General features: G+C 42.2%; 1 protein-coding gene across 3 annotated transcripts in view; it reads left to right on the top strand.

Moving 5' to 3' along the window:
* Positions 1-15,102, top strand: part of Slc4a4 (solute carrier family 4 member 4) — a 412,005-nt gene that overhangs the window by 287,775 nt on the left and 109,128 nt on the right. For all 3 annotated transcript variants that reach the window (XM_087908890.1, XM_048425042.3, XM_087908891.1), the window contains one exon: positions 9,735-9,892. In XM_087908890.1, coding sequence (XP_087765016.1) covers positions 9,735-9,892 — 158 coding nt within the window. The remainder of the gene's footprint in view (positions 1-9,734; positions 9,893-15,102) is intronic.

The following is a 15,102-nucleotide window of genomic DNA, read 5'->3' as shown; positions in this document are numbered from 1 at the left end:
TTCAAGTCCTGGCTTAGTCACTTAGTCCTCTGAGTTTAGCGGGGATACTTACATCTTTTGAATCTCAGTCTTCCCCATCTTTAAAATGATAGAATGCATTTTTCATAAGTTATCTCGAAGAATTCAATTAAAGTAACATACATGCTTTAAAATTACTAAAAGCTAAATGCATGTTTAACAGTGTTATTTTTTTATATAACACCAGACACAAAATGTGGCTTAGAGATTCAGATCCTTAAACGAAGTCATTGCTTGAAATTTCATCCTGTTTAGAAAATCAGACCCACTTAGTGTTTGTTATATTTAGCTTGATGGCCATTTGTAAACATGTCACTTTGCAGGCTCATTTGCATTAATGGCGGTGAGATCTCTAAATTTGGAAAAAAAATTGTAAAATCAAATTTTCACCTTCAGGCAATTGTTTCCACTTTGAAGTTGTATTTAGTAAAGATGGAAAGACAGAAGTTGAGGAGTGTTTTACAGAGAAAAAGTAGAGCACACAGCCTTCGGGGTGCGTTGACGTAGTGTCTGTGGGTGTGCTCAGATTTTGTGTGTTTTGGAACCCTCAGACCACATTGTAGATGGTAAGTGCCAGTTACATTGTAGGCAATGGTAAACAGTTTAGATTTTATGAATTCTCAGGAAAGAGCTTGTTTTAACTCCTTACACAAATGAGCTAAGATGATACCTGTCAAATCATAAAATATAACCAATAGGCTTTATATATTTGCTTGTTTTCCATTTTATTGATTTTTAAATTATTATTTATTTCCTTTTGCCTTCCCTAGAGTTCATAGGCTATTTTGTTTGTTTCATTTATTAGTCATATGTGTGTGTGAGTAGGGATCAGGCCCAAGATTTAGTGCACACTAGGCGTGTGTCCTATCATTGAGCCACACACCCAAGCCGTTGTGTATTGTTTTATTCTCCTTGATGAATACACATAGATCTTTAAATCTTCGCCTTTCTTTTATAAGGCTTGTCATTAAGGCCATGGATTTTAGTGAGTGCACGGGTTTGGCTGCTCTACATTTAAATATCTCTAAGATGACTATTTTGCCTTTATAATACATGGTGCTGCAATTCTACATCTTATAGTCAGTAATTTAAGATGTTATAAAGTCTTTTTGAAGCTTCCGTCTTAGAGCTTTGCCCAGTAGCTCTACTTTAAGGTTGTGGCTGATTTCTGTTTGTTTCTCTTGCAAACCCATCAGTTGATCTGATCCACTAATAAGCCTGGTAATTTCTGACTAAATACCACTGGGAAGAGAGTTTGCTATTACAAATGATGCTATCTTCCTTCAAATATTATTATATTTTGCTATTGGTTAACATGTAAGTTAAAATGGGCCCTGCAAGTATTTAGTTTGGTGTTGACAGAGACTGCTTGTTCATTTCCTCGCTGCCCAGATGCAAAATAATCACACAGAAATTATTCACACAGTATTAATTACAATACTGTTTGGCCAATAGCTAGTCTTACATCTTAAATGAACGCGTTTCTGTGTAGCGCCCCATGGTTGTGGCCCACCTGTAAGGCTCCACCTGGCTTCAGGCGTCTGTCTCCTGTGGCAGCTACATGGCATCTCATTGACTCTGCCTACTCATCTCTCTTTTCCAGCCTGCCTATATTCTGTTAAACCATTGGCCAAAAGCAGCTTCTTTATTAGCCAATGTCAATAAAAATATATTCATAGCGTACAGAGGGAAATCCCACATCAATTTGGAATCACACTCACAGGTAGCTGTGTCTCTATGCAATGAACTAAGTACACAACTGCTAACTTCCAACAGCCATACAGAATCTAAATTATGAGACTATTGAGGCTCATAGTTAGCTATTGTGGCAGAGGCATACAACTGAGTCCATGACACAGAGACAGTCTCCTAATCAGTTACATAGGTGCACATCTGGAGTTGTTTCTTTCCAGTCTGTTGCTTTGCTGTAAGAGAAAGCAATAAATGTGCCCATTTTTAGGGCACTTCTCTGCAGGCATAGGTAATGGGCAGAGGCCAAACACGGTAAAATGATTAGACAGTAGGGATGTTTTTTTGTCATAGCAATTAATTTTTACATAGAGTGAATAGATGCAGTCTCAGAAGACACAGTAATTGACAAATGACTGCTTTGCCTAGGCTTCTCTCCCCCATTCTTTGGTATTTCTTAGGTGTTAAATTTCTGAAACAGACAATTATAACATAGTATGTTAAGCTTTTCTTAAAAATATCCCAGTGGGATGCAAATGCAGGGTGATTTTAAATATCTTTTAAAGCTAGGTTTAAGATTTGAGATTGAAAAGAGGTACTTCTGACAAGTATGCCATGATAGTATGGCAAGCGGAGAAAATCAGAAGCAAATCAGCAGGCAAGGTAACTACCTGGTCACTGCATAGAAATCATTTACAGGGAAGGAAGGATATGGTACCAGGGTAATGTACAATGACGTTGAACTTAACAGGTGATTTTGTTTAGGGAAGAATTACAGCTGGACATTCCCCAAAGAAAACAATAACCTGAAAACAAAAAATTAAGGACAGAAAGAGAAACATTTTAATAATATGCAATATTAATATTATTCCAAGAATAGCAATTCCAAGAATAGTTTTTTTGCATAGGTAGACAGGACAGTTTCAGTATGTGGACTCAAGGAGGGGTAAGTTGAGAAACTACACTTTCCCAGATGTAATTATTTTTAAGGCAATAATGATGGGGGAGAAAAAGGAAGGTTTTATTTGTTTGTTATTGTTTTTTTTGAAACAGGATTTCTCTGTTGCTTTGGAGCCTGTCCTAGAACTTGTCCTGTAGACCAGGCTGGCTTTGAACTCACAGAGATCCACCTGCCTCTGCCTCCCTAGTGCGGGGATTAAAGGTGTGCACCACCACCCCCTGAGAAAAAAGAAAAAATTTCATACGTGCCACTTTTCAGGGGATGTGGTTGGTGGGATCTATTCAGAGGTCATCTGTTCGGTGTGAGCATGGGGCAGAGGACATTCCAGGGCCTGCTGTTCATCAGTGTTATACCAATGAAGAGTGATCAGGGTCATATTGTGTTGGGTGCCAGGGTCTGCTGTTCATCAGTGTTATACCAATGAAGAGTGATGGTTGCCATCTGCGAAACTCAACTATTGAGACAACTTTTCCTTCAAGAGGATAGGAAAGCCTAAGCTCTAAGTGGTGAATGAAGATTTGACTGTGTCAGTGAGCTATGGCTGCTGTCCTTTGTGAACAAACACGGTTACCATCTCGGAGCAGATCCATCACTCTGCCATGTCGACACTTTCTTCTGCGTTATCGGTTCAGAATTTCCAGTGTCTTGACATCCCTGTGCCATGTCCTCTACCTTCATAAAAATCACCGTAACAGGAAGGATACTCAAGAAACTGTAAGAGTAAGCATTCCTAGCTGAGGGCAAGCTGTACAAGTCTAAGAAATTGGCAAGATCTTACTATGGAGGAAAGAATACATTAAAAGCTAACTCAAAGTATGCATACATCTGGGTGCACTGCTCATATTAAAATCTGGTAAAGAAGCAGAGAGAGAGAGAGAGAGAGAGAGAGAGAGAGAGAGAGAGAGAGAGAGAGAGAGAGAAAGAGAGAGAGAGAGAGAGATCACAGATCATAGATCACAGAATTGCTGAGCTAGCCAAAGTATATTTCGGTGATTGTAGCTCCAAAGGCAGCTGTTTGGAATCCGTTTCTCTGAAATCAAGGTTAGCCAAAGGGATTTCTCTGCACTGTGTGTGTTCTTGTATTTGACCCCTGCTTACAATCCAGCCAGGGCATTCCCCCAGAGAAACAACTAATGACCTATAAGGAAGGAATGTGTCAGACTTTGTCTTTGGAATTCAATCCAGATGATTTTATTGGGAGACTTTCAGCCCAATTTATAAGTCTTGCATTTTATTCTTTTTCTCCTGGTCTGTTATTGCCTTCCATGATATCTTACTGTTTAATATGTGCAATTTTCTCTTAGTATTTTATGATTGTTCAAAGTTTATTGTATGTATCAGCCTGGAATTGGCTTTCATATTTCAGCCCTTATATTTTCTTTTATCAGATATTGTTGCATCCCTTAAAAAGATACCATGTGAGTCAGTACTTGATAAGTCAATAGAATGGGGTAGATCTTTAAACTTTGACTCAGAGAGGCACTTTTCTTGAACCTTGTGACTGGGTGTGTTTACTGTGTTTCGTGACTTCCCACTGTACAGTGTAACTTTCACGTTATTTATGTTTCTTCTTTCAGTACAGCTATTTCTGAATCTGTTTCTTCGTGGCAGTGTGAATTTCAGGAGGGTAGGATCTGTCTGCTCTGGACAGTGCTGTTGGGCCCTGAGTGTCGCAGGCGTCCAGAGATTTTGAATAAGAGAGTGGGGTTGGATGAAAGAGGAGAGCTTTTCCATCCATGGCAACATTTTGTGACTGGACCTCATACCATAATATTCTACATATTCTGGTGGGAGACGAAGCACGTTGAGGCCCACAGGCTTATTAATGTTGCTAAGAATGGCTGTGGTGCAGAAGCCTTTTCAGTTGTATGTAACCTGGCACTCCTCAGCTCACCTGTCTGATACCCTGTTGGAGCCGGGCTCTCCAAAGCTGTGGAAGCCTGAAGGGGGATGCAGTGGCTTCCTAACTGGGGCAGGATTCTCTAAGAATCCAGGGGCTGCAGGCCTGAAAAACTGGGACTAGGGCCTCAGCTCTCTTTCTCTCCACCCATTTCTCTCCAGCATTTGTGTGGCTTTTGGTTCTGACCCCACCTTTCCTCGTATGATGGTCCTGAGACCTTCCTTCCAACCTGGTCGGGAGCAACCACTGCTAATGGCAGGATATTGATGTTAACACACCTCAATACAAGTTTTGTAACAAAAGCATTCATTTTTTTTCTCATGTGGATCATGCATATTTCCTTTTTATCGGTCGTTCTTGTTAGGGAAGGACTTTACTAACAGTGGCCCATAGCGAGGCCTTTTCTTTACTTTTGTGGCCCAATGGGACATGACTGACTGACTTCCTAAAGAAAGAGGATGCCTGAGCCAGTGGCTCACTGGTTAAACACTTTCTGTAGAAGCATGAGTTCTAGAGTTTTGAGCCAAAGAGGTGGGTGTGGGAGCCCACCTATCATTCCTCCCCAGGAGGCTCAGAGGGGGGATTACCAGAGTATGTTGGCTAGTGAGACTAGCCAAGTTGGCATGTTCTGGATTTTATTGAAAGATCAAACTAACAGAGAGAGTTGAATGGAGTATATGGATGAACAATGTCAGCCTCTGGCCCCCGCATGCATACACACACCCTTATATGCCCATATACACAGAAACAAACACATATACACATGCACACAGACATCTAAGCTGGAAAAAAGTTAAAACATGAACAAAAGGAAGGGAAAGGAGAAGGGTGGAAATAATATTTGCCTTTTATTCATTCAGCAGTTATTAACCTTTCTTCTCAGGTACTCTTTGAGGCTTAGGGAACCTAGCAGTGAGCACATTCGATGTCCATTTCCCCTCTAGGGAGCTGATGTCGGGGTCGGGAGGTAGGGAGTGAAGAGTAGAGGTCCATATGGTAGGTTCAATAAGTACGGAGAACAGCAATTTAGGCAGAGAGAGGAATGGGAAATGTTTGTGGAGAGAGGAAATTGACAGCTTGACTCACGTGAGCAGGGAACCTCTCTCTACTGAGAGAGCTCGTAGTATACAGTGCATGTCCCAGGAAGGGAGCTCTGCAAACCTTCTGGTAGAGGGAAATAGCAGCTATGATGGAAGGATGTGAGCTGAGCAGGCCCGGGGCACGTGGGTGAGCACATGGAGGTTGGAATGGTTGCTACCACAAAGACCAGGAGAAAATGGAAGGAAATCAGGGCATGGGGCTTATGGCCTCTAGATGATGGCAGTTCTCGTAATTGTCTTGGCTTTTCTTGATGAACTGGCAGCCAATAGAGGGTGCTGAGTAGAGGGATGAAATGGCCTGGCTCCCAACACACCTATTTTGACTGCCTTCATTCGTTGTTGGGGAACAGAGGCAGAAAATGGCAAGCCAGGAAGGAAGTCAGTGCCTCAACGATAATGATCACCACATGGACCAGGGGGGTGACATTGACAGTAGTAAGAAGCAATGAGATTCTGGGTATAATGTGTTTGTAGATCCAGCAGGATTTGCTGACAGAATGAACTTGAAGATGGTTGCAAAGTCTTGGGTCTGGGGTATAGAAAGAAGAATGGGATTGCTGTTGAACAGGCTGTCCAGTGGGATGGAGGCAGAGGGCACTGTTAGAAAGGTTCCTTTTGGATCTGTGGAATGGGATGCCTGTTAGAATTCAGATGAAGGTGTTGCAGGTCTGGAGTTTGGCGAAAGGTCCTGGCTGAAGATACATATTTGTGAGTCATCAGCGCGTAGGTGAATTTTAGAAGCATGAGACTTGATAAGATCACCCAAGGAGTGTGTTCAGATAGGGAAGATTCATCTAGGGGCTGAATTATAGGAATGCAGTAATCTCGGTGGCCACTGTTGGTTGTTCAGCACGCTAGTGTTCTGCATGTTTTGTGAGCTACTCAGTTGTTGCAGTTGAGCCCTAAAAGCTTCTATAACTTTTCTGGACAGTTTGATGGTCTATTGATCTGATTTTCATTGCTACAGAATCCATTTCTCCCGCTCTTAGTATTTATTACAAATGAATTATGTGTAAAATGGCTATTGGGTTTATTCCCAACGGGCTGCTCTTACCTTCCTCGAAACATTCAACAGAAGTATGATTCAGAAATGACTGCTGAGTTCCAAGGAAGTGGGCTGAGATGGTAGAGCGAGCTGTGCTCAGACACCCATAAGTACAGTAACCATAGGGGATTGCAGTCAGCATGCCTGGCTACTTGGAGTCAGCAGTCTAAAGAAGAGAATGGGTGTACAGTCAGATGCTTATGTGCTCTGTGTTCTGTGTCCACAAAGAAGGTCTATTTTGGAAAGAGTTTGAGGCTTTATTTTGCCTGTGTGTGGACCACTCAGCCATTCTCCCATCTGCTTTGTATGATTGGGAGCCATTTATTAACTTCCTAGGTGATAAGAATTTTGACTACCTGATGGTAGTAGACCTTTTATGGGGCTGCTGTTTTCATATCTGTGTTTAAAAAGTACTTTAAAAAATCTTTTTAGTGTACAAAATAATGGGGTTTCAATATCTTTTCATGCATCTGTGCCATTGTCATTTGCTTGTATGCAGCCCCCTACCTTCCTGTCTTCCCTCCCTCCTTGGTGGTCTCTTCCCATCCCCTACCAGCCTCCCTTTGTGCTTTCATGGCCCTTTGTCAATTATATGTATATGTATCTGTGTCTATTATATCCCTATGAGAAGAAGATGCAGTGATTTGTCTTCCTCCTTTTATAGCCTCTGAATCCCTCTCTCCCTCCATTTAGACCATGTCCTCTTTATATTTTCATTGTATTTTTATATACATGTATGCCTGTGTGTGTATAAAATTTACATCAAGATCACATAGATGCGATGTGAGAGGAAACATGTTGTATTTGTATTTGGAAACTTATTTATTTCAGTTAGTAAGTATCTTTAGTTCACAGCTTTCTTATAAATGGCATTATAGTATAATTTTTAATATAGTTTATGTGTGCTGAGTGATAGATGTTTTGGAAAATTCCATACAGCTTAGTGTAACTACGTTGCTGATATCTGAGAATATGCACTCTGCTTTGGCTTGTCTGTGTGTTTATTTGGATTCTCACAGTGTCTTGGTTCCAGCTTTTTTGCTGTTTGACCTTATGGTTGCCTTCGCACATGGGTGTTGATGAGGTGATGGAGGGTCTAGAGCGCTAGAGATCTGTTTTCATATCACATATTTTCCCCAGTTAAGAAACTCTTAAGTAGAGGTTGAAAGGAAAATGTTGACGCAGCCTTCTCACTAACTGGGGATGTTGAGCCATGCCTGCCTCTTTCCATCTTAGCAGTAATCTATGGCAGAAACAATTACGCTTACTGGTGCTTCTGACTTGAAGGGCAAGACGTGTATAGTGGGTTAAAAGTGTTTATCAGAAGTCTGTGCCTTTTGTGTGGTCTTTTCAGGTTCTTATCTTTATCCATCCATTATTGCGGGAGTAATTCCCTTGAACTGTATAAACGAATGATATGTATTAGACAAGCTTTCAGATCGACTGTGTCCAACAGCCTTCTCTGAGAGAGAAAATGGCTTCACACTCTCCTTCATCCTCCAAACCCTTCCCTCCCCCTCACCGCCAGCTCACTTTTGGTTCACTGCAGAAATACGAATCCTCAGAAGCCCTCGTCCCCACCTAGCCAGTCTCTCGAATCACCCACGTTCAAACTCATCCAGTCTGCTTCCTTGGAGGATCGTAAGCTGTGTCCCTGTGTTCAGTTGACTCCTCTGTCTGTGATACGGATACCACCCCTGCTCGGTAGTTGCAGGATGCTTGGTTTGCAGTTATTTTTGTAGTTATTCGCCACCGTTCCTATAGCAGCAGTCTCATTAGCTCATTCTGTTCATGTCTACAGGACTGAGATAGCCACACTTTTAAACTTATTTCCATTTTGCACTCCCTTCCACCGAGGCCCCCCGGGCTCATCTTTTCTTTGTTGCATTAGTTTTTAACATAACGGTCTGTGTTCCTCGACTCCACTCCGTGATCCACATTTTTCAGTTGGCTCCCTGATTCTCACTGCCCCTGCTCTTATCAAGACTTCCCAGCATGGCTGTTGTGCCAGGTTCTTTGATCCACTCTGACGTGTCATCGTTTTGGAACCTCCACTAGCCCAGGATGCAGCTGCTAATACCTGGTTATTATTTCAGCCTTTCCTCTCCTGGACCTTGGGACAGCCCTAGCTTTCCTCTTCTTCCCCATTACCTTCCATAGTGCTTTCTGTCTCTATGAAGAAGGAAAGAGTAGCTCAGAGTCTGGGCCTTGGTCCTCTTCACAGTCTATGCTCACACTGGAGTTCTGTTCTGTGGCCTTCAATACCGGTCATGGCTCCCAAGTCATGTTTAAATTATGTAGGAGACATCTTCCTACCTTCTGAAACTCTTTCCCATGGCCTTCAGTGACCCATGTCATGGTCCCCATTGTACATACAGCTTTGTCGTCTCGTCTCCTCGTTGCTTGTTAGCTTCTCACTCTCGACTTCTTACTTCTTCAGCCACCAACCTCTTTTCTATTCGAAGGCTTTCCGTTACCCCTTGGCTTGCATGGTGTTTCAGTCTAGGTCTTTGCACATGGGTTATATCCTTTCTCCGGTGTCAAATGCCTTTCTTCAGTTGTCTTCCTTGACAACTCTGAGAAATAGTACTTTATCTTTCCCATTTTCTTTCTTAGTACTTATCATTACTTCAAATCATATTTTATGTCCCCCAAAGGCATATGAACCTAATAGGGGATAAGGAACGAGTCTTTCTTTCCTGCTAGCCCTCTGACTTCAGATCATTGTCAGTAAATTCTCAGTAGTGCATTGAGTGACTCAATAAATCGATTAATGGGAGGTATGTTGCATACTAATATATGTGTGTGTATAATATATGTTCTATGTTATTGCATCTTTAGTATTTTTTGAAGGGACAGATAAATGTTTACTATAATGTAATGGTTAATCATAATATAAAAGTGTCTGACCAAGTGTGAAGACCCATTTGAAGAGATTTCCCATGAGGAATGCATATGATATATTTTCTTAATCTTCTCTCTCTTGAAATAAATTGTATTTTCTTGGCCTTTCCCATGCAGCTGAAGAATAAATTTATGAAAAAGCTGCCACGTGATGCAGAAGCTTCCAACGTGCTCGTCGGGGAGGTCGACTTCTTGGATACTCCCTTCATTGCCTTTGTTCGGCTCCAGCAGGCTGTCATGCTGGGTGCCCTGACTGAGGTCCCTGTGCCCACCAGGTAAGCTGCTCTCCCAGCCCCAGTGGTCACAGGGTGGGAAGTGCTCTACCTTTTAGGTTAATACACTCCATGCACGGGAGAAGTTTCCTTTGAAACAGTACCGAACTGACCTTTATGCTCTCAAATTCCATGTTACTTGACTAGTAATAATAATGGCAATTATATTAATTGATTGGCCCATGTGCTAGTTTCTCCTCGTGGGCCATTTTTTTTTAGTATGCAAACTCCAGTATTCATATTTAGCAGATTGGATACAGTGGGCCTAAATACCTTTTCCGAATTGATACAATTAGTAAGTGGTTCAGAGGTCATTGATATTTTCATTTCCTCTGTGTTTTCAGAAAATTGTTACTGGGCTCACACATATAGATAGACTAGCACATAGATGCATATACATATGTCAATGGAGACCCTTGTAAAGCTCTGTCATTTAAATTTGCGCACGTTACGTTAAGCAAGCCATTCTGCATTCATAGGTACCGTGCTTATGTCAGAATCACATCTCCGCCTGCTGCTCTGTACCCTAGAAGTCATCCTGTTGTCTGTTGTCAGGTTGTGCTTGGTGGTCCAGCTGCTTGACCAAAGCACGTGATGAGCTGAAGAGACGCGATTGCCTCGCTTAGACTTGCGCTGAGAAGGATGTTAAGGAGGAATTTGTAGTTTCAGATTGACATCAGAAAGTCACTACCTGTTGGGGGAAGACTGTGCTCCTGTGAGTCCCAGGGCAGAGTTAGACGACTTCTTTTCTACACGTGAACAGGAAGGGCTGTGCATCCCCCTCAGCAGACTCAGACGGTCTGAGCATGGTTAACCAACAGTGACGAGAGGTCCAAGGTTTGTTCTGAGCCCAGTTAGGAAGGAAATGAGAAGCCAGTGTCCCGAAGCCCTTTCAGTTCAGCCTCTCTTCCCGATCACATGGATGAGTCCTCCCACTCATGGTTTTTAAATACCTGGGGTAGACGTTGACCGCTAGCGTTGGAAAGGAGGCCATCACAGCTGTGCAATTAATGGGATTATTGTGATTGGTGTTTTCTGTAACATTCCAGCGGAGCCTTGCAGTTCTGTCTGAGCAATCACCTGGCAAGCCACTGACTCAGAGGATGGCCGGGGGCCAGCTTAGTACCCCAGTGGCTTTCTGTATGTCTCTGCACTAACTTTTCTGGGGTTTGAAAGAAAAGACATACCAAGAAATATTCAAGAAAATTGCTCTTATCTTTTTGTTTTTATTATTTTTTCTTTAGAAACTACAAATAAAAACCATTTTAAAGGCCTTTTGTCTAACAGTGATCCACATGCACGAAGTTTGAAACTGTGACCGTTTGTGTCTCTTATCACCCTCTCCTGTCTGCCTCGTTGTTTTTTTCTTTCTCTTCTGTACCAGAGGGAGGTATTAATTTAGAGTTGAAATATGGCATCATCTGGAGAGCAAGAGGAACGAAGCCATTTATTTAAGAGAAGTGAAGGGGTGTAATTCAATATCTTGAAACTATTTTCAGGCTGTAATCTGAAAACTATACCCTTAGATATTAATATTTTTCCAGGAAATATTTTATCTGTTTGCTGCCCTCTGAAACATGGTAAACTGTAATCTCCCAGTAGAGAGTGGCTAATAACTCCTTAGCTGTTTTGTTTTGTTCTGTTTGTTTGTGTGTGCGTGCGCATGTGTGTGTACACAACACGAGGATGTTTCCAATGGCTACACCCTGTGAAATCCAGTAAAGTCAATCCCAGGAAGAATGTGTAGTCATTGTAACAGACCCAGCCTTTTCCTTGGCGGACTTTAACTTGCACACGGTTCTGTTGCTCTCTGGGAACATTTGGACAGTCTTTCATGGCACGTGTCTTTTCACACTTATTTTTTTCTTGTGTAGAGGAGAATTTTGCTGTGAGTGTTACTATTACTCTTCCTGAGGAACACTTTTACTGTTCTGGGCCCTCTCAGAGGTGTGCTTCTCAGGTCCCTTTCCCAGCTAAGCTCACAGGGTTCCTCATACTTTGTTTCTTGTGGTCCACTGTGGTCTCTAGCTGGAGCACTGTGGCCAGGGATGGCTGGCTAGCTGGGTGTCTGTGTAAGGGTGACTTTGGCTTTTCATGTCAAAGCAAACACAGCAGCCTTGGATGTCTGGTGTGTAGGTTGTGTTTGTGATTTTTCTAATATCTCGAAGGTGCATTCCTTGCTGTCCACTTTATATCCATTCACAGAGACGTATATGGGGACATTTGTTTTTCTTATTACCATTTAGCAGCCTTGGAATGTGGGCAGTGAAAAGATTTGCTCTTCGTGGTGGAGGGAGGACTTCACATTTCTGACATTGTGGCCGAAGCTCAGGGCAACTTCGAGAGGTATCTAGAATGGGTTATGACAAGGTGCTTCAGGACAGTAAGAAGTAATAACTATAAATCAATTTGTCCCTTTTAGTTCTGGATCTCAGACAAAAAGCTAGTATGTGAGCTTTAGTTATCTAAATGTTATAATACTTGTCTCTTTAGCATTTTATAAGTTAGTACATAGTGCGTAGTGTAATCACTTCATTACTATGAGAAATAGCCTGTACTTAATCATTTAACAGCATCACAATATTTTAGAGAGTTCGGGACAGCCTTCCTGCTATGGATTCTGTCTGTGTCCTGCACTGAACATAAGGCACTAGTGATAGGGCTTGGTCCTCATGAGTCGATTGTGGAAGCTACAAGTTAGCCACGTCTCCCAAAGCTGCTCCTTTGATCACAGCGTATTTGATTCACTGAAGTTTCAGAGAATGGAGTAAGGGATTGCTACATGCTGGGTTTATTCTAGAAATAGTTGTGACCTATCAGGAAGGGAGCACATTCCTTCTGAAAAGACCGAGTGGCTTAGGAAGACTGGCTCCTTTTCTGATACTGTGCTCACTCTACCTAAGATTATCTGTGAATGTGAGTATGGGCCTCTGGTTCTGGCCACACAACCCCTGGTGTTTCTCTCGGTTGTGAGAGATGCCGGAGGTATCCTCTGGAGGCATGATTAGTTACTTGAAAGCCTCACAAGAGTAGGAAGGGGACTTCTGGAGAGGACTAGGAGCCATTATAAATCCTAGCTCTGACATTTGTAGTTGTGAGGGAATAGACCAAACCCAGCAACATGAGTTCACTGTTTTTTCCCCTGAGCTGTCAACATGGACTGTTCACTTCCAGCCACACCAGCGTGATGTTTACTCCTAATTTGTTAATAAAGAAAAAGGCTTCTGGTTAAAAATAACATCTGTCCATTGACAAAAGCCAGCTTGTGTCATAAAAGGAGTTTCAGTCCATTATAAAAGCCGAGTTTGGCAGGATGCGCATCCGCCATAGAAGCTGTCCCAGCTTTCGCTCCTTTGATGGTGGAAGGGGGCAGGCATTCTGCAGAGGGAGCTTCGACTTTCCAGGCTTGCTCCCAGATGTGGTTGCCTCCGGCCTTGCGTCTCCCCGTCTTCATTGCAGCAGTGCTGTGGATTAGAGCTGCTTCAGCTCTCCTGTTCCTACAGATGAAGCTCGAAACTTACAGTGATATCCCCTTGATGCGCCTCTGCCCAGAGTTCCTCCTACCATCATTTCAGGGCATAGATCTCTGAATTGTTCCTAACTGAAATAATAAAACTTTTAACTCTGTCACCATGTTGCTTCTACTTGGCACTTATTGATATTTTTATAATGAAGAAGTGTCTTTTTATTTTAACCTAGACACATTCCTCCTGGGTTATTGATCCAATACAATTCACTTACTCTCTGGCTTATTGTTACAGTCTATGTTATAGCTACCATTAGCCTACTACTTACTTTCATTCTTTGGTCTTATTGAGCAAAGACAAAGCAGTCGATGCTTTATAGAAAATGTAGGCCCTTGTGCTAACTTGGTGGCTCCGTTAATCTGTCAGCTCTTAGACCTATCCTCTGCCTAACTTTGTGTTTGAGGACTATTAGTGATCTAGAGTATTTCCTCACAGAGCACACAGTATTTATTTAGGTTTTATTGACATGCTTATCAACTGATGGCGAATCCAGGTATCAGTTTCCAGCGGGTGGGGGAGGGTTCAGCAAGCTGAATTCACACGGGGGTACTGGAGAGAAGGGGGGGAAGATACAATGTGGTCCTGAGAAGGTTTTAATGTTTGTACCTTATCTGAAACGTTAATATTTAGGTACATGGAACCAATAAAAGGGTCAGACAAGAGAAACCCAGGAAAGATGTATTAAACAAAGGAGCCAGTGTCGCAACGTTTTTCCTTTATGTTACTATACCTGTCCATTTAGCCTAAAGCTGCCATTTCTGTCCTTCTGACATGGTGGTTTAGAGACAGGCAAGCAGAATTGGCAAATGGAACCAGTACTAATTTAAATTTAAGTACTTTTCTTCATGGGACTTCACTTTAGTGGCTAAATATTTTTTCATGTGTTCTGCTAAGAGTAGTGACCACTCCCTTTAGGCCCAAACCAAACCAAACCAAGCCAGCACTTTACTATCAAGTAACAGGACGTTATGGTGCCTCATTGCTGTATATGAAGTGTTAACTCCAGGGGAAGAAAATTCCAAGCATCAGTGGAAGCGTTGGAAGAGCTAAAGTACAGGTCTACTAGGTGTCACTTGAGCAGGCTTCAGAATTGCTTTGCTGTTCGTTCGCTGTGGCAACCTTTGACAGCAAGTCTCACCTCCACTACAGGGCAGGTTCTGAGCAAAGAAGTGCTGGGTGCTTTTTTGGTTATTCTGAAGACAAAAATCTGAGCATTCAAACTTTTGAGGACATTTGTTGCAATCTTAACTCCCCATTCTTTTTTTTTTTTTCCTCCTTATCGTCTTTGGAATGGATTTTTCAAATGAAGAAAAGTCCTCATATGCTTAAGACGATTTTAGAATTGATGGTGACATTTATTTAAATCCTTTTCTTTTTGAAATGAGTCAGGGAACTAAATAAATGAAAGTAAAAGTCAGTGAGGTGAGCTGCTAAACCGTTCCTAGTGCCACCAAATTTTATCTACTCTTCCTTGTTTCTGGCTAAGTAAGAATCCACAATTCTTTTCCCAGGAGGGACCTGTAAAAATGATTATTGGATAGATATTGTCTACTGAATCACAGCCTCAGCGCATCAGAAGAGGTGTGTGTGTGTGTGTGTGTGTGTGTGTGTGTGTGTGTGTGTGTGTATGTATGTGCAGAGTTGTTAGGGAGGTATGGGACATAAGATGTCCATGTGCTGCAGTCT

Source organism: Myodes glareolus, chromosome 8, assembly GCF_982192425.1.
Source record: "Myodes glareolus chromosome 8, mMyoGla1.1, whole genome shotgun sequence".
In the NCBI taxonomy this organism is placed as follows: domain Eukaryota; kingdom Metazoa; phylum Chordata; class Mammalia; order Rodentia; family Cricetidae; genus Myodes; species Myodes glareolus.
This window is presented reverse-complemented; position numbering and strand designations above follow the sequence as displayed.